Source organism: Elephantulus edwardii, unplaced genomic scaffold (assembly GCF_000299155.1).
Source record: "Elephantulus edwardii isolate Elephantulus edwardi_28Jun2011 unplaced genomic scaffold, EleEdw1.0 scaffold00001, whole genome shotgun sequence".
NCBI classification, from domain to species: domain Eukaryota; kingdom Metazoa; phylum Chordata; class Mammalia; order Macroscelidea; family Macroscelididae; genus Elephantulus; species Elephantulus edwardii.
The window spans coordinates 2,051,181-2,071,831 of NW_006399751.1; the positions used below are offsets into that span (position 1 = coordinate 2,051,181).

Below are 20,651 nucleotides of genomic sequence, written 5' to 3' on the forward strand. Positions count from 1 at the left end.
GAAACGGACAAATTATTAGAATACATGTCGTTGGTTGGTGCTGTCAAGTCAACTGCGATTCACAGAAACCTTACAAACAACAGATCTGAACCTTATCCTATACTGTGCCACCCTCATCTCTGCCACATAAACCCAATGCTGCACTCACTGTCAATCAATTTTATTGAGAGTCTTCATTCCTTTCATGGACCCGCCATCTTTCCCAGCATGATGTCATTTCCCAGACCGGCCCCTCCTGACAGCAGGCCCAAAGTTTGTGAGCTGAAGTTTCACCTTCTTTGCCTCTGAGGAGCAATCTGGTTGAACTTCCTTCAAGATAGATTAGTTTATTTATTTTTTTTTTTTTGAGAGCCAGAAGTTCAATTTATTGGTGCACAGGCTAAGACAGGGCAGTGATAACCAAGGTCTTCATGAATGCAGGGCCCGCCACTTGTCCAAGGGTTTATTCTTGAGAGTTCATGAAAAGGTTTGTTTTTTTGTTGCTGGTTTTGTGTTTTTTTTTGTTTGTTTTTTTTTGGCAACACATAACCCATCAAAATTTATTCTAGAGAAAATAGAAAGTCTTAATAGATCTCTAAATATGAAAATAGCTTAAGTAATAAACATTTCCCAACAACAAAAATAATTTTGAACCTGATAACTTCACTAAGGAATTCTACCATGGATTTAGAGTAGACACTAATTCTATTTAAACTCTTCCAAAAGAGAAATAAAAAATAATTTCCAATTCATTCCGTAAAACAAACATAACCCAGATACCCCAAACAGGAAAAGATACAAGAAAAAACCACAAGGCAAAGGGAGCTCTCTCTGGTGCCCTAGTGGCAAGAAGCTGCACTGCAATCCCAGAAGTACGTGGTTTGAATCCGCCAGATGCTCTGCTGGAGAAGGAGGAGCAATCTCCTCCTGTACCAGTCAGATCTGATTTGACGGTACACATACACAAAATAATAATAAAATAGAATTTTAAGAAAAACAACCACAAGGCAATATAATTTATGAATATAGATGTAAAAATTCCCAATAAGGGGAGCTCTGGTGGCCTAGTGGCAAGAAGTTGCACTGCAATCCCAGAGGAACTCGGTTCGAATCCACCAGACGCTCTGCCGGAGAAGGAGGCGCAATATCCTCCTGTACCAGTCAGATCTGATTTGACGGTACACGCACACAAAATAAAAAAAAAAAATTAAAAAATTCCCAATAAAATACTAGTTTACAGAATACAAGAGAATATGAAAAGAACCCTACAACATGATCAAGTGGAATTTATTCCAGGAATGCAAGGGTGGTTTAAAATTATCAATTGACAGAGCACATCAAATCAACAGAACAAAGGAAACAAACCACATCATCATCTCTTTGGATTCAGGAAAAGTATGTACATAGGGTTGTTGTAAGTCACAGGGAACTTGATCGCACTTAATAACAACAACAACAACATGTGATATGAGGTAAATTTTCAACTCTGCTTCTGATTAATGAGGCAGGATTAAGTTATTAGGTTATCAACGCTGTGGTGGTGTTGCTGTGTAGTGTAGAGTTGGAACTGACCCACAGCTGACCTTCCAATGGGTTTTCAGAGACAGTAAATTGCCTGGGAGGAGACTGCCCATCCTTCTCCTGCGGAGCGACTGGTGGATTCAAACCATGCACCTTCAGAACTGCAGTGCAGCTTCTTGCCACTAAACCACTAGAGCTCCTTATAATGATGTTATGTTCATTGTATTAATGAGATAAAGTTTAGGTGTGATGCAACACACTTGAAGCAGACAGAGCATGTCCTTTGGAGCTGGGAAAATTGAAGCCAAAACACATAGAGCTGTCCAAGAAATGAGAATGGTTAGACAATGTGAAGAATGTAACTGGTATTACTAAATGGTACAGAAACTGTTAAACTAGTGTAGGTTTTATTGACATATTGTTAATAATAATAAAATAAAATCTGAAATGAAATTCTCTCCCCTTGTTCCCTTTGCAATGAACAATTAAAGAAGACTAACAGGTTCGTCCTGGAGAGGGTGAAGCCGGGCTGCTGCTTGGAGGCAAGGATTGTGAAGCTCCGTCTGACATACTTTGGGCATGTTCCAAGGTGGGACCAGTCCTTGGAGAGGGACATCATGCGAGGGAGGATAGAAGGACCGCACAAGAGAGGAAGACCCTGGATGAGATGGATTGATTCGGTGACTGGGGTGATAGGGGTGCTTGTGTCAGAGATAATAAAATTGGTACAGGACAGAGCAGGGTTTAAGGGCTGTTGTACACAGGGTCGCCATGATACCTAGTGGGTAAGGGGTTGTGCTGCCAACTCAAAAACATGTGGTTTGTTTGAATCCACTAGCTGCTCCGAGGGAGAAAGACGTACAATCTCTTCTCACACAATTTATGTTCTATATAGGAGACACCAGTATTCCCATCCTGCCCCGTCTCCAGTGTTTTTTCAGCATTAGGCAGCAGAGCCACAATTTTGCAGTAATGCTTTTACTGTTACCTGCTCAGCATCAGAGTAGCAACAGAAGAGGTCAAAGTCAGTGAAGACTCAGAAGATGAATTTTGCTGTATAAATGCTTTCTGGATCTCCCCAAGAGCCTGAAAGGACATTTCCAGCATGTTTTTTACCTGCATTTAAAGGAACATACCACATGAGTTGTAGTCTCAGAACAATATGCTAAAGAGATAATGGTTTTGAGGGCCTGGAAAGGCAGCGGATAATGAAAGCAGTTTACCAAAAGGTGATAGTCTTTGTAAAATATCTTGAAACGCCATAGAAAGTCCTTGCAATCTGCTAAAAATTCTTTATTCTCTTTATCAACCAAGAAGGCCAGCCTTCTTGGACAGGTCAAGATGTAACTGATGTAGACGTGTTCTCTGTGTGTGTGTGTGTGTGTGTGTGTGTGTGTGTGTGTGTGTGTGTGTGTGTAGGCATGCTTTAACAGCTTATAGTGAAGAAATTCACTTTTACAATTTATCCAGTTAGAGAACAAGCCAATTTTTCTGTTTTTTTAGTATCATCACAGAGTTGTATGACCACCACTACAATCTAACTTTAGAACATTTTTAGCATCCTAAAGATAAACCTGTACCTGTTAGCAGTCACTCTCCATTCCCCCATCTCTTCCCTTAGCCCTGGGCACACACTGGTCTAATTTTCCATCTCTATGGACTTGTATCTTCTGAATACATTTCATACAGATGAACTCATACAATATGTGTGCTGTTGTGACAGGCTTCTCTTACTAAGCATGATGTTTTCAGGGTTCATTTATGTTTGAGCATATATCATTACTTAATTCTTTTTGTTGTTGAGTAATGTTCCATTAGATGAACACACAATTTAAACATGAATATGTGTTTCCACTTTTTCACTTTTTAGCTATTTTAGTAAAGTCACTTTGAATTTGAGTTTATAAATCTGAATGAAGAAATGTCTTCAGTTATCCTGGCAATACATCAAAGAATGGGATTGCTAAATGACATGGTAATTGAATTTTTAGTATTGTGAGGAACTACTAAATTACATTCCAAAGTGGCTATATCATTTTATGTTCCTACCAACAATTTTTTTTTTCCTACCAACAATTTTTAAGGGCTCAAGTTTTTCCCCATGGTCACCAATACTTGCTGTTGTCTGTTATTTTGAGAACAACTAACAAGTGGGTATGAAGTAATCCCTCAGCATGGTGTTTTTTCCGTTTGTTTGCCATCAAGTCTAACTGACTTATTGCTCACTCTCCAGGGGTTTAAATCACACAGGATGAGACTGCTCATCCTTCTAGAAAGTATCTGGTGAGCTCGAGCCTCGTGCCTTTGGTATTACCAGGCCGATTCTTTACCACTAGACCATCAGCATGGTTCTGATGTCCATTTCCTTAAGTGGCTAATGATGTGGAGCACGTTTCCATGTGACTGAGTACCAAATATGATTTACTGAGTGTCTGTTATGCGTCAGCACTTTAGTAAACCCTTCCCACTGGTTGGCAGCCTTGATTTCCTGCAAAGTCGGAGAAGGCACGGCAGGGTGATTTCTTCAGCATGAACACTTCATCTGGATTCTCTGTGGAAGTCAGTCCAGGGAAAGGGGGTGATGCCTGGACGGCTCAAGATTCAAGAGTTTCCAGAGTTGGCCAGTTGTATAAACTGCACCTACCTGTTCGTCATCAAAGTTGGACCTCTCCTGACCTGCATCACCAGCTTTAATTACATTGTTGAGGGAATTGAAGAGGCTGACGGTCACAGAATCTTCCGCGTGCAGGAAGCTGTCAGGAAGCGGAATATTCTGTAGCCGCTTACTCAGGAAGACAAGGGAATCGATGACAATGATCTAGAAAAATCAGAAAGGAAACACACGCCTCTTTCGTGTTCTGGGTTAACGGTTTTATACTTATTATGAGTTTTACTTATTGTTATTGTCGTTCTGTACTGTTGAGATGTGACCGACCCATAGTTGACCCTCCAGCAGGTTTTCAGAGGCTTGAAATGGCATGGGAGGAGACTGTCCATCTTTCTCCCATGGCGCAGGTGGTGGGTTCAAACCACAATACCTTTGGGTTGGCAGCTCAATTCCTTACCACATGGAGTCCAAAATACAAACACAGTTCTACATTTTCTCCCCCTAAAAATCTGTATTATAATTTGGGAAAAAAAGGAAAATATTTCCTGTTACATACAGGGAAGATTTGTATTATATACTGTTCTAAAGAAACAACACCAGATTATTGGATAGATAGGTGGAAAATAACGATGAATGACAGGCTGAGTACACGGTTGTTTTGTTTTTAAGGCCTCAATCAGTCAAGAAAGATTTGAATTAGAGATGAAGGAGAAATTTGAAATGAAATTGAAAACACAAATTATTTCTGCTGGTTGTTCTAATAAAAATCAGACAAATAAAAGCAGACTAGTAAGGGGAGCTCTGGTGGCCTAGTGGCAAGAAGCTGCACTGCAATCCCAGAGGTGCACGGTTCGAATCCACCAGATGCTCTGCTGGGGAAGGAGGGACAATCTCCTCCTGTACCTGTCAGATCTGATTTGACGGTACACACACACACAAACACAAAAAAAAAAATAAAATAAAAATTAAAAAAAATAGACTAGTAAAATTATTTACTTACTATTCACTGACTTGGGAAAAAAACCCACCCTCAAAGTCACTACTGTCTAGTCAGTACTTACTCATAACTGACCTCCATTGGGTTTCTGACATTGTAAATCACATGACCCGTTCCCTTTCAGTGGCTGGTAAGTTTAGCTGGCAGTCATAGCTTTTGGGTCACCAGAGCTCCCGATCTACTGTAGATATTGCCATTTTTGTTTTGAAAGAGTAATTCACCAAGTTGTGTCAAGAAATCTGGAGGACAACTACTTGGCCAACTGACTGGAAGAGGTCCATATTTATTCCCATTCAAAAAAGAAGGTGACTCAACAGAGTGTGGAAATTATTGAACAATGTCACTAATATCATACATTAGCAAAATTCTGCTAAAGATTTTCCAGAAAAGACTTGAACAGTACATTGACAGAGAACTACCAGAAATACAGGTTGGGTTTAGAAGAGGTCGTGGCACTAGGGACATTATTGCCAATGTCAGATGGATCTAGGCACAAAGCAGAGGGTATCAGAAGAATGTCTATCTGTGTTTCATTGACTATGCAAAGGCATTTGACTGTGTGGATGACAATAAATTGTGGCTAACCTTGAGGAAAATGGGAATCTCAGAACACTTGATGGTGCTTATATGAAACCTATACTTGGACCAAGAAGCAGTGCTCAGAACAGAGCAACGCAACTCTTCATGGTTCAAAATCAAGAAATGAGTATGTCAGGGATGCATTCTGTCCTCATACCTTTTCAAACTGTATGCAGAATAGATCATTCGGGAAGCAGGGCTTTATGAGGAGGAGTGTGGCATCAAGATTGGAGGAAGACTCACCAGCAACCCATGATATGCAGATGAGATGACCTGGAGCACTTGCTGCAAAAGGTAAAGGACTGTAGTCTTCAATACGGATTGAAGACTACATCAAGATGACAAAGATTCTCACCACTGGGTCAATTGGCAGCACCATAATAGATGGTGAAGAGATTGAGGTTGTTAGCAAGTACAGCTTGACTGGCACCACAATCAGCCTTCTTGGCCCAGCATTCAGGAAATCAAACAATAAACTGCATTTCAAAAATCTGCTGTCATGGACCTCTCCAGAGTGATGAAGAACAACGATGCCAGCCTAGATACAAAGGTACGCTTAATCCAGGCCATGGTCTTCTTAATTACTTGTTATGCTTCAGAGAGTTAGATGACAGAAAAAGAAAAGATGTCTTCAAGTGGTGATTGATTGATTCAGGGATAATGAGGGTAGGTGTGTTAGAAACAGAAAATTGCCATAGGATATATCAGGGTCCAGAGCTGTTGTACACAGGCTTGTTATAAATCACAAGCAACTCAACAGCACATAACAACAACATAAAAATGGATGATAGATGTACATGTTGTTGTTATGCGCTGTCGAGTCGCCTGCAACTCATGACAACATATATGTATCTAGATTATACTTAAAAAGGAGGATCCATTTCCTTAATATTCTTATCTAAAAAAGAGGAAATAAAAAGAAATTTTAACAAAACAGAATCAACCTGTATACCTACTTACCCCCTTATGTTTTTATAGAAAAAAAGAAATATGGACTGTTTATAGCACTAATTTATAACAAACTAATGGCAGTGATGACTTCTGGGGAATAGCTTGGTGAAAGGACCAAGAGCAGGAGATCTTTTGCTTTTTCACTTCTGATTTTCAAATAACAAACACCTTTTATTTCTATAATTAAAATATGCAAGCAAACTAACGCAGAGTGTGTTTAAATGCTTATTACAGAGTAACAAAGAATAGAAATTGGGGAAGAATGAAAATTACCACTAGCCTTACCATTTTAATTTACTAAGGTGTCAAGAGCAGAAAGAGAAATGAATAATTACGTGGCAGTAACCATTAGGGCTGCGGGGCTACTACTCTTGCTTCCCCTCCTAGAATGGCCACTGAGATGATCCAAACACAGGAAGCAGCAGCTGCAGCTGTTTCTCTCTGTTGAGGATGTGAAGCTTCTCTACCTCCTTTCCTAGGGATAGTTATCTCACACCCCAGGCCACCTGCTGATCTTGTAAAAAAAACCAAAAACAAACCTGTGAACATCCTCCTCTCCAATTTCTTTGAAAGGCAATATTAAAACCCCTCTCTAACTTTTAGTGGAGGCTGGTTTTCTGCTTTAGAGCCAGCCTGGCAGCTTCTCCTCAATAAACCATCTTTCTTGGTCTTAATTGGGTCTGTCCTTCCCTGGGGACCTTACAGTAATAAGGGTTCAAGCACGTTAGCTGTGAAGATGGCATCATCCCCGGCAACTTTTATTTCTTTAATACACCTGGGGTCCCAGGAGTTGCACCAGCCAGCTAAACAACACTGGTAGATGTGGTTTTAACAAATGAAGACATGGTGAGCGTACTGTACTGGCTTGTGAGGTATGTTTCAGCCTGTTTTACTCTATGGTAAAGAATGAATCTATTTCATTTTCATGATTTCTACTATCATATGGAGCAGAAAGATAATAATCTCATAAACGAACAAAAATAAGCATAATGTGTCTGAGAATAGAATTAAGAATTATACATTTATCCACATTCTTTAGATTTAAATGTATTTGTATAAAAACTCAGGCGCATTGCCGTCCAGCCGGAACTGACTCTTAGCTGACCCTGCACTAGGGTTTTGTGTTTTGTTTTTTTTTTTAATTAATTTTTATTTTTTGTGTGTGTACCATCAAATCGGATCTGACTGGTACAGGAGGAGATTGCCCCTCCTTCTTCAGCAGAGCATCTGGTGGATTTGAACTGCATACCTCTGGGATTGCAGTGCAGGTTCTTGCCACTGGGCCACCAGAGCTCCCTTGCACTAGGTTTCTGAGGGTATCAATCAACTGCTCTTGAAGGAGACTGCCCATTTTTCTCCCAAAGAGCCACTGATGGATTTGAACCACCAGAGAGGCTCCAATTCCCCAGGGAATAGACCAACAAAGTTCCCTAGTACAAATACACATGCTTCTAGTGGTGTAGTGGACAGGAAGTTGCCCTGCCAGCCCAAAGGCAGGACGTTCAAATCCACTATCTGCTCCGTGAGAGAAAGATAGGGAATCTCCCCTAGTACTATTTATAATCTTTGAAAAACCACTGGAGGGTGTGCTTAAGTCTATACAATTGGACAGCATTAAGTTTGTGGTTTGAGTATTTAAATGGTGTTTCCACAAAACAGCTACACTCTTAAAGTGCTACACTCTGCGTGGAGTCTCAAGATTACGAATTTTACTTGCCTTTCCCTCTTTCTCCCTTTTTTCTTTTTTCCATTGCTTTGCATACAATCGTTCATAAACAGTGTTTCTTTCATTTACGTTATGCTTTATACACTCTTTTGTCTACATCATCACTTCATTCACGTACATTTTGTTTCTACGGGCTTCCCCTTTCTTGAGTGTTGCTTCCCAATCTTCCTGTCCATACCTTAGTTTGCTTGGAGAATTTTGGCATGAAGGTGGTCAGCTTCTGGAGGCCCTCACAAGCCTTTTGCAATTCATTGTGAGTTTGCAAACCATGAATTGCCCTGCTAAAGTTCTTCACTATTTCATCTGTGACCTATTGAAACAAAAGGTTTTGACAAAGTTACTTAAGTGAGATAACAGCTCCTTAGTCACCTGTCATTTTTCAATTATTATTTCTTGCAATTCTCTCTTTTTTTTTTTACAGTGGTCTACCACAAAGTTCATCACTGCTCCTTACACAGGATCTCTCCTCCACCCCAACACTTCCCCCTCCTCGTGATGTTCTTTTAACTATAGTTAACCCTTTATTACATTTGAAGGATCACAGTGGTCCATTATAACTTTCAGAAGCTTTTCAGCAAATTGGCAGAATTTATTTTCACTTGTTTCATAGAGAAAATGAATAACATTACACAATGATTGGTCTCAGTGTTAGTGTATTAAACCTGGAAATAAGAGGTATAAACATATGTTTGTATTTTATGGCATTATCAAAATAACATCTCTATGTGCTATGTGCATGCATTTATTTTGTCAATATTTAATGAGATTCAAGAGCAGTCTGCACCAGGCAGTCCTTGAAGTATGGAAAATTCTTCCACATTCAAAAGCTAATGTAGTCCAAGCTATGAAAACTGTTGGGAAATCAAAGAAATGAATTTAATTCACGTAAGACAAGACCCAAATAATGACTAATGATGCTTTCCATGGATGAAAAAAAAAATTTTTTTAAAAATTAGGGTTTAAGGCAGACGTTGTTAGTTGTCTGTTCTTGAAACACTGCAATAATAGGAGAGAGTAAAAGTACTTATTTCAGTGTCACAAAGCCGCCCAGGTGTGACGTCAATCTTCTGTATTTACCTGGGCAGGGGCGTGGTGAAATGAAGCTTGCAGGATGGCGGTGGAGATATCTGGAGGTGAGTTCTCCTTTGAGCTTGAAGTTCTTTCTTCCAGAGTCTTTTCAGCAGGTGTTGTAAATGTGGGCCTGGTGAGCTCTGAGCTCACGTGGGGAGGCTGGCTGGGAGGGATGGATGAGACTGATACTTCCTGCTGTGTCACGTTTGGTGGCGCCAAAGGAAACGGATTTTCGGAATTGCACAGCATCTTGGACTGAGGGATAAAACACGTAAAGGGTGAATCTGATCCCATTAGATGGTCACTACTGAAGGTATAGTCATTGAGCAGCTCAAAGTAGAGAGGATCAGAGGAATGTCTGTTTGTGTTTTACTGACTATGGACAGGCATTTGCTGGTATGGATCACAACAAACTATAGCTAACGTAGAGAAGAAAGGGAATCCCAGAACACCTGACCATGCTCATGAGAAACCTTTACCAAGAAGCCGGTGTCCACACAGAGTGATGGTTCAGATTCAAGAAAGGAGTACATCGGGATGCATCCTTTCTCCACACCTTTTCACTCTGCTGGGCTGGTTTCAGACAGGCAGGTTAGAAACACAAAGGGAGAAAGAGAGGAGCTCAGAAAGCTCTTGATGGGGTGGGGCAGGTGAGAGAGGGACTCGATTTTCCTTAAATGAGATGGAAGGACAATGGAGGCTTTGAGGGACAAGGACATGATTTCATTTGCAATTTGAGGATCAGTCTGTCTGGCTGTTGTTCTGTTGGGAATGGACGGAGCAGAAGACCAGTGGGGAACAAATGATCAGGTTAAGATTGGAGATGACTAGAGGGTGTTAGTGATGAGAAGGTTCAACTTGGGAGTCTGAAAGGTACAGAGAGCTTGAAACAAAGGTAAAAAAAAAACTTAATATTTTTTTTTCTCTCCTGGCAAAACACCCAGGAGTAGTGGTTATTATCTTGTATAATGTACTTTGGGAAATACAGACTTGGGGATTTTCACTTCATTCCTGTTCTTACTATTTCTAGGAAAAGTTATTTTTGCAGTTAACATTAAATAAATGTAAATATATTATATATTGTTGTCTTCGGTGAAACATTCTTCTAGGTCATGTCACCCTGGTATGGCCACTTGCTGTACAGGGGTAACTCGTGGTTGCTGTGAAGCCGAACACTGATGAGTCAAAACTCGATAACAGTCACCCATGGTGGACAGTGTTTGGTGGGGCTCCCCTATTAAAACAAGCTTGGAAGCAGGAGTGGCATCCATTTTCATAATAGCTGGCCTCTGGAAGCCCTATGACCCTGGAGAAAGGATGGAAGTTATACAGGTGCCCAGGACTTTCGTTTATAGGGTCGCTATGAGTCGCCTACAACTCGATGGCACATAACAACAACAAGAACAACATAAATATATATCTCTATTCATCTATTAGAAGGGTTCTATGCTGAAAGTCAAGGTAAGAAGGTCGATGATATTCTTTACACATTAGACAGTTTCTACCTTTATTTTCTTTCACTTTTAAAATCTTACTGGATTGTATGTTTTATTGAAGGAGTCCTGGTAGTGCAGTTATTAAGCATTTGACTGTCAGTGGTTTGAACCAATCTGTCACAATATGGAAGAAAGACAGGACAGTATGTTTTCATAAAGATTTATAACTTTGGAAACCCTATAAGGTCACTCTGAGGAGGGCCTGACTTGATGGCAACAGGTATACGGATGGACATTTTTATAAAATGTCACAAGTACTTTTAGGACTGAAGCAAGGAATTATTGAACAAACAACAACAAAATTATTATTACATAAAAATTGAAACTAAAGATAAGCTTGTATCAGTTAAATATCTTCATTGAAACACTTTCTTTTCCTTATTATAAAATTATACCCTGAGCTTTCTTTCACACAGAGCAGAATTCTGGCAGGAAGGCTACATCCCATTATAAAAGAGAAAATAAGATTCTAACACATGTATTGTGGAATTAAGTACTTACAGAATGATCATGGCCAGGAGGGTGACAGGTGGCCGAATGAGGAGGAGCTCCTACACAGAAACAAACAAGCCAAGAGAACAAGAAACCGCAATAGATTAAGCTCAAGCAAGAGTCGAGGTGAAACTGAGTCTTTCCTATTGTACTTCAAGAGTCTGTATTCTTGGCGAAGAACAGTGCAAGTACTTTCATCCAGGAAATTCTGGTGATCATTTCTCACTGTCAACAAATGTGCTGACCAATTAGAATTCTGGAGATGACATTCCAGAAATCATGACTGTCTGACCCTCTTGTCTCCTACTATTCAAGGACTCTATGTGCAAAAGAAACAGGAAATCAAAATCAATCACGAAGTCACCAATATATAAACATTACTGCAAAAATATTTACCTCATAATTTCACCAAAAGGGGGAGCTCTTTATTAATAAACCAGAGGACATATCTGATACTGTCAGAAAATTATAATTTGTAAAAAATCACCAGATTATTGCTATTGCTTTTACTTCTCTTTGCCACATTTTTCCACAGGGATTGGCTGGTCTTGCCACTAAACTGAGCAGATTCAGTGGCAGATTTGGGGACTATCACCACCTGCAAAGACGACGCAGGTATGCAGTATGTGCCCTTCAGGACCAGATATTCTTGCACCAGCTGAACCTACAGAAGAACAGCAGTTGCAGCCGAGAATGAGGAGAAAGTGCTGAACTTGGACTGATACCCTATAGAACCAGGGCTATGAGCCTTTGTCTAGACTTGCTGGAAGGCTTGGCAGGACTAAGAGCTTTGTAACACCGGCCTAAAATCAGGAGTCTGAAGGCTGAGGTGTCACAAGCACCGTTTAGAAGCTGTCTTGAGTGATTGTATCCTACCACCAACATGCATTGGAGCCTTTTGATTTCTGTAATAACGTTAATAATTGTGGGGGGAAAGTGTGTCAACTTGCTCAGGTTTTGATTCTCAGCATAGGCTGGCTGCCCTCCAGTTTTTGTGATCTGCTGTAATTATTCTCCATTTGTGGTGTGTTGTCAATGATAAACTATATATATTCATGAGGGAGCTCTGGAGGCCTAGTAATAAGGAATCGAGCTGTTAAAATAGTTCAAATCCACCATCTGCTTCACAGGAGTCAGCTATGAATCGATCCCAGTTTGATGGTACATAACAGCAACAACATAGAGTAACGAGGGAGTTCTCGTGGTTTAGTGGCAAGGAGCTGCACTGCCAGCCCAAAGACAAGCGGTTTGAATCCATCAGCTGTTCCAAGGATGAAATACAGGCAACTTATTCCCATGTGATTTTCTGTCTTTGAAAACACATTAGAAAGCCAACTATGAGCCAGTTCCATCTCAAGGGTATATCACAACAACAATGTATGTTAATGAGAGGGAACTCTGTAGCCTAGTGGGTAAGTAGTTGCATCGTCAACTCACAGGTTCTCAGCAGTAAATAACAAACTATTTAGGCTTAGAAGGCGGTCCTTCTTTCTATCATGGAGAAGCATGTGTGCCTTTGGGTTGGCAGCATAGCTCATTAACACTAGGCTACCAGAGCTCAAATTTACATTCTAAAAACTCACTGAATGGCCAATGAGGAGTCAGTGCATACCCACACATAACAACTGGTAACTGAGACAAAAGTAGCAACTCTGTATCTCCACAGACAACCATGCTTTTATCTGTCATATATACAAATAGTCTTTTCTCTTTAAATTCTACTAAATGAAATAAGGATAATATCCTTGCTTCAAATGGCTTCTCTAACACATGTCGTTTCTTCTAAATCCAGAAAAGTAACAGTCAGGGAAGATGGAAGTGGAGATAACATGGTGTATTCTGTGGCTAGGTGTTTCTGCAAATAAAGCACCAGAGCAGAGGATAATGGGGAGACAGGGATAATATAGACAAGAGTAAACACTATGAACTGTAGATGCCACAAAAGTCTACACTTCATTAAACAGCCTTACCCTCACCCTTCAAATACCCTGTTGCTGTTATGTGCTGTTGAGTCATCTGCGACTCATAGCGACCCTATGTACAACAGCCCTAAACCCTGCTCTGTCCCTTGACAATCTTATTGTTTCTGACACACCTATCCCCATTATCCCAGTGACTGAATCAATCCATCTCATCAAAGGTCTTCCTCTCTTGCGCTGTTCCTCTACCCTCCCAAGCAGGACGTCTCTCCTCAGGGACTGATCCCTCCTTTAACACGTCCAAAGTATGTCAGACGAAGCTTCAGAATCCTTGCCTCCAAGGAGCACCTTAGCTTCACCCTCTCCAGGACAAACTTGTTTGTTCTTCTAGCAGTCCATGGTATATTTAATACTCCTCTCCAGCACCACAGCTTAAAGGCCATCAACTCTCTTTCTATCATGCCTAATCATAGCCTGTATCAGGTTCACCTTAGTCTCCAGACTGACATCATTGCTCTTCAGTACTTTGGAGAGGTCTATGACAGCAGACTTTCCCAATGTAATTCATCTTTTTAATTTCCTGGCTGCTTGTACCAAGAGTGTTGATGGTAGAGCCACGCAAACTGAAGCTGTTAACAATCTCCATCTCTTCACCATCTATCATGATGCTGCCAGTCAGCCCAGTGGTGAGAATCTTCGTTTTCTTGATGTTGATCTTCAATCCATATAGGAGGTTGCAGTCCTTGACCTTCTGCAGCAAGTGCTTCAGGTCCTCCTCAGTTTCAGCAAGCAGGGTTGTGTCGTCTGTATAACGCAGACTGTTGATGAGTCTACCTCCAATCCTGATGCCACGCTTCTCCTCATAGCGCCCAGTCTCCCTTATAAGTTTAGTGTTTTAATTATAGTCAGAACAACTTTTGGAATTCTTTAGCATTTTAATAGAATAAACAATCTTTACTTGTATTTGAGGCTATCACCACCATTTCCCTGCCCCCTGTCCCCAAGAGACACGTATTTATTTACATTCTATTCAGAAAGCCTGTTTTTCTATTTGTTCTGGAGATACAGTCATGACCTCTCAACAACACTTTCTGAATTGTCCTTTTAACTGAAATCTTAAGGGCTTATTTACAAAGACTTCTAACATTTGGAATTGTGAGGCTGCACCCTTAAGTAGAATTACGAATTCCGTTTTCAATTTTTTTGTGTCTTCTCCTTTCACCAATCTGCCCAGGTGATTTATAAGTCTCGAACATTAATATTGATTGAGGTAATTTCAAGCTAATGCATCTTCCTCAAATAGGCATTTTTCAAAGGAAAGAGAGAGAGAACACTATAATCTAAAAAGCTTTGCAAAGACTTTATCAGGAGACTCTTTTTGACAAAAAATTTTGTGGGGGAGGAAGAAGCCTTGTGTTTTATATGGGTAAATGTGAAAAGAAGATTATTAAAGGCCTATTAAGAAAATATGTATATAAAGACTATCATATTAACATCATATGAAGAATGCAGCAAATATATACTGAAAACATGCTTTGATTAAAAATTTTAGCATTAATTCCATATTGTGCATCCTTTAAGGCAGCAACTGCTTACACTGGTTTTAGGATGGATACAGAAATAAAACCTTACCTGATGTAATTTTGTTTTTCGGCATCACAACTTCTCTCTTTGTTTTCTTGGGTGGCCACTGTCCTAGAGACTTTGTTTTGTTTTTTGCATAAACGGCTTCTATAGGAAGGACAATGTAAAAGTTAATTAAATCTAAAGGCTCCATACTTCTAGATAAAAGTTATTAAGAAAATGCAATTTAGAGAATACTATGTCATTTTTTTTTAAATCCAAGCCCTCCAAATTTAGGAATTCTGTAGAAATCATTTTGTTTTGGAGCATAGTTACCTCAACAAATAGTTGGCATTTCAAATTTAAGCCCATCAATTGAGTCAACACCAAGACAACTGAGAATTAAATTCAGATTAAGAGATTACATTATAGTCTTTGTATACTGTAACTCTTAACTTGATCAACCAAGAAACAAAACAGAACAAAAACCAGTAAAGTAATTTGTGGGCAAAAACATTCTTTAGTATCGTATGCCTTCTTATATCCATTTCCGAGAACATTCTGCTGAACAGGGTTAGAGCAAAAGGATGTAGCCAAGGAGACTCTACCTCACTTCTATGTAGGTTCAGAAATCCAGTGGCCTGCCTGGCTCACGTAAGGTTTTCCCTCCACCTATCCCCACTTCGTGAGGCTACTTTCAGGCCTTCCCCTCTGCCCTCTATGAATCCACCTTTACAGTTCTCATGCTCCAAAGGTCACACGTGAGGACTTGTGGTAGCCCATCTTGTAATCAAGAGGTACCAGGCAGCTTCCTGAAGGAGAGAATTTTCAAAGGAGAACTTCCACAGGAAGGGAGTCCCCTCAGACACTGAAAGGCAAGCTGACAGGATTCTAAAAGATCTCCTTTAGAACTGATGCCCTAAATTTGGATTTATAAATTTGTTGTTAAAGCCACCCAATCGTGTTATTTCCAATAGGCGACTAAGGCAGAGAGTTTTGCACTGGCTTATTTTTGTTTTACCCTCTGCAGAGAATTTGTACTTCTGTTCCAGGTGTGCTGTACCAAGTCCGCCTACGGCTTAACAAGAGCTCCAGCTGAGTCTTATTATGTGCACACGTGTAAACTTACGTTGACCTGGTAGAAAGGGAGATTTGGAATAAGTGGGGTGGAAATGCAAATACTTAGCAGGATCATTCTGAACAATCCAGTTCAAAGCCCCAGTACAAACTCTGTGCTCCTACCGAATGTGAACCCCTCTGGTTATATACTAGCTCAAATGAAGAACACCGTTCATTCCAACTGGTATTTCTCCTGTACAAAGAGACAATTTTCACTAGCCTCATGATCAAGAGTTCAGTTATCCATGTGTAACAGTCAACTTATAAACTGGATAGCAGTAGAACACTAAATGCCAGATTTCTTGCTTGACAGTTAAACTCTATAAAAACTTCTACCAAAGCACTATTTGAAAGAAAGGCATTTAATAAATTCATAATAGACAACAGTCCAGAATAAGAGGTGCACAGCAAGGTGGAATGGGGGAGCGGAGGGGAGGAAATTATGCAACAGTGAATAAATATTTTTTTGTTAAAAGTGAACTAGGAAGGAGTATGGAGGAAAATTTTCAACAATGAATGAATGAAAATACAACTTCTCTGTTAACTTTTGTTAAAATCACAATAGAAAAAAATAAGTTGATAATAAAATATCGAAACATTAACAGTTATTTCTGAATCCTTGTAAGCGATTACATTGTTACAGCAGTTAAAAGCACTCGGTTACTAAATGAACCTGTGACCCTGATATGCAGCTGGGAGCTCCACAGAACTGGAGGAACAACCTGCGTTTATCCCTCCAGTTACTACAATAAGAACTAGTATCTCTATGTCTGCCCTTGTGATCCTTCAGTCTACAGACCATGTAATAAATGCGTCCATGTGTTTTCCTCCGTTAGGCCCAGTTTTCACGATGTAAGGCTTTGTCAGCGTGTAGCTTGATCACTTACCAGCCTGGCAGATGAAATAGTGCCCCACGGAGCAGGGGTCCTCTTTCGGTGCAGTCCAGTTGGAGTTTTTGGACATATAGGTGCAGTATGGGAGCTCTGTGGCTTGGTGGCTTGCAACATCTGCTACAGAACACAATAGTATGAAACACACTCAAAAGTCAGTTTTTAAAACACTAAAATTGAGATCGCTTCCAATAGATGCAAAAAAAAAAAATTGGGCTTTCCCATAACATAGTGTTACGTACCATCAGGTTGGAAGTGATCCATAACTGACCTTCCGACAGGTTTTCAGAGGCAAGAAATCACACCAGAAGAATTTTCCTATTTTTATTCTGCAGAGAAACTGGTGGATTCAAACCACGTTCCTTTGGGTTGGCAGCACATCTCACTAAGCGCCCCGAGCTCCCAGTACTGTTATAGACAGATCATATTTCATATTTTGTGTTCTTTAGCACACAAGGCCAACTGTTCACTTACCTATGCTTTAAGAAAAATAACGCCTTGGATTTTTCTCTAAGACTTCAAAGGCAGTGTTACAGATTTTGAAAATACTTAAGAAAGACAGTACGCAGATAATTCCTCTTTGCTTCTGTGAGAGAAAATGTAGAGCTGAGAGGAATGATGAGTTGTTCATCTACCAGGGGAAAAAAAGTCACCATAAAAGGCTTCTTTCAAGGGAGCTCTGGTGGCCTAGTGGCAAGAAGCTGCACTGCAATCCCAGAAGTACATGGTTTGAATCCACCAGATGCTCTGCTGGAGAAAGGAGGAGCAATCTCCTCCTGTGCCAGTCAGGTCTGATTTGATGGTACACATACACAAAATAATAATAAAATAAAATTTAAAAAAAGGCTTCTTTCACGAATATTTAGTAAAGATTAGGCAAGGTAACTAAAGGTTAAAAATTTCATTTGAAAAAAGAAAACACCACAGCACAAAACTCATCAATTTTGCTTAAAAAATGCAAATCAAAGGTCATCATACAAACATGGGAACACCTAAAAGAAATGATGGAGAAAAAACTGGGTTTTTTGTGGGGTTTTTTTTTACAAAAAAGCAGAAGGATTTAGTTTTGTCTCCTCTTTCTCATCTCAGAATAAAAGTAAAGAAATAACCCTGATGAACTCTAAGCCCCCAAACCTTACCTGGGTTGTGTTTTTGACGGGTTTTCATCAGTGTTGCATTTTGCCCAACCCACCACCTCTGCTCTTGTTCTAGAAAGTCCCAGATGAACTCTTGAATCTCTTGGCTCCAAATGTGAGCAAGATTTCCTCCCTGGACATGACAGTAATTTTCTGCTTCCTTGAAGCTGCACTGAAACTTGTTAAACTGATAACAAATATTTTTCCCATGTTGCTTTTGGCTACTTAATCTTCCTAGGATGATACTTGTTCTGATGTAAAGCCAAAGCCAAGGTCCCCCTCGGAAGAACATCCTCTCTCCGACCAAGAAGGGTCTGGAGATGAAGCAGCTGCTGGTCCTTTTAATACAGTCGAGGTTGGTGTTGTCTTACTAAGATTATTCTTTTTGGAATTGGGCATAATGTGTCAAGGAGACAAGAGGTTTTGTTTGGTGTTAAGGGCCTTCATGGAGTTTCTATGAAATGAAAACAAATAGCAGAGATCAGTAAGGCAATGGGCCACTGCAGCTGGGGCACCACCTGTGTCTACACAACAGGATATGACTTTAGCTTCTGTTTGCTAGGTGTAAGCTGTAAGAGGGTAAAAGATGATGAATGTTCAAGGCGGAGTGGCTGAAAGCTAAAGAATGCATCATCATTGTTTTTTAAAGAAGCTGCATTACCATTGTTTTTTTAAGAAGCCTGTTCTTGTAGTATAGTGGCTATTTGCTCAGCTGGTAACCAAAAGGTTAGTTGGTCAACCCACCAACCATCGTGAGAGAGAAAGATGTCGCAGTCTGCTTCCGTCTTGGAAATCTTACTTAATGGGTCACTATGAATTGAAGTCTTTGAATTGGGGGGCTGGCAAAGAACACTGAATATACTGTGGACTGCCAAAAGAACAAACATGTTCAGGAAGCAGTACAGCAGCCAGTTTGTTCCATAGATAGAAGAATGGTGAAAACTTGTCTCACACGCTTTAGACATGGAATCAGCGATGGCCAGTCCCTGGAAAGGGACATTGGGAAAAGTAGGTCAATGCAAGAAAGGACGCCCCTCCACGAGATGGACTGACGCAGGGCTGTAAGCCAGGCTTGAGCACAGCAGAGACTGTCAGGGTGGCACATGATTGTGCAAAGGCTGGTTCTTTTGTCCATGGAGTCATTGTGTGTTAATGAGACTTAACGACCACATGAGTCAAAACAATCCCAATGGCAATGAGTTTGACCATGGTATTCTCTTTTGTAAATACATGGAAACATTAAACTAGGCATTAGCTCTATCCTAAACCATAAAAACCACAGAATAAATATTTGAGGACAGAATGAACACCAGTTAAATACACACAAAACGAAAACCAATACAACTCACATTTGAACAGGTTCTTCTGCATCTGGCGTTCACTACTCCATGCTGCGGGAGAGTTTCAGTGCTTTCACCACGTTTATTTGACTTTTCTTTAGCATGCCATTTGGTCCCTACCTGTTTCACCTCTACCATTTATGTATTATAACCAATTCTCTTTCTTGGTGACAGAATGTGGTCAAAGATGCAAACAAACATGAGCTCGGGGCTGTGACTCCCCCACCCCCACCCCCGTGAGCTAAGCTACCTCCTGGGTTTCCACAGGTGACACAGCTCAGGACAGATGAAGGGAACTTCCAGCTGCTCTGTTGGCTGCATAACCAGTTAGAGATGGTTTCACAGCATGCAGTCTATGCATGTTGATCCTATTATTAATGTCATCACTGTCTCCTACGATGCAAGACCGGAATATTGTAAAAGAGCTGAAGGTGTTGTCGAGTACGCTGTGAACAACAGATCTGAACCCTGTCCTATCCTGGGGCATCTTCACACTTTCTGACACGACAAGACTACTACTCTATAGAGGCCCCAAGTTTACAACCTGGTAGTATATTTAGAAAAACCTGATGTATCACCTAGGACATCTAGGAAGATACAAAGATAAAAATAGGAGATTTGGAGTCCTTCCAGGGGGGACAATGGCCACATCCAGTATGAAGAAGCTAGAGTGGTAATCATCTAAATTTCTAAGAGATTTCTGGGGGTTTAAACTCTTCAGGTGACAATGTTAAGTGTTAAACAGTTGGTAAAGAATTTGGGGCAAAAGCACAGAGAATAAAAGGTAAAGCCACAAAATGCCCTGCAGTTTCAGCTGGACTTTGTCAACCCCATAGCGGACAAATGGAGGCCATAGAAAGTAATAAAGAAAACAAGAGGGTGAAGGCCAGTCCAATCAGCTGGGAGATGCCAGTGTTGTCTAGAAGATGCGGCCACCAATGCCTCAGAGGGCTGAGGTGAACAGTAAAGAGCATCCGCAAAGCAGCTTCACTAGCACTTAGGGTGCCTGAGACTCTGTGACATCACCAGCAGTGGACTGGAGTGGGAGCCTCCAGTAACATCACTCCATCTCTCAAACGCCACTCACCTGCCTGGCTTGGATCTCACGTCAGAAGAACGGACGTTGGCTATACACACACCTAACCCCTCAGAGCCCAATGTCCTCTCCACTCCATTCTACTCCATTCCTTTTGCAGAGGGACCCACTCCTCCTTCTGGAATATACTTTAACGAATAAGTTGCCTTCGCTTTCACCTTCACTCAC

At 40.6% G+C, this 20,651-nt stretch overlaps 1 protein-coding gene across 1 annotated transcript in view; it reads right to left on the reverse strand.

Annotated features, from left to right (window-relative positions):
* PKD1L3 (polycystic kidney disease 1-like 3) overlaps positions 1 to 18,339 on the reverse strand; it is a 50,547-nt gene extending 32,208 nt beyond the window's left edge. The window contains 7 exon segments of the mRNA XM_006878873.1: positions 2,489 to 2,616; positions 4,145 to 4,318; positions 8,540 to 8,671; positions 9,583 to 9,687; positions 9,989 to 10,005; positions 16,909 to 17,031; positions 18,051 to 18,339. Of these exon segments, the coding sequence (XP_006878935.1) occupies positions 2,489 to 2,616; positions 4,145 to 4,318; positions 8,540 to 8,671; positions 9,583 to 9,687; positions 9,989 to 10,005; positions 16,909 to 17,031; positions 18,051 to 18,339 (968 nt within the window).
* Positions 18,340 to 20,651: the final 2,312 nt, after the last annotated feature.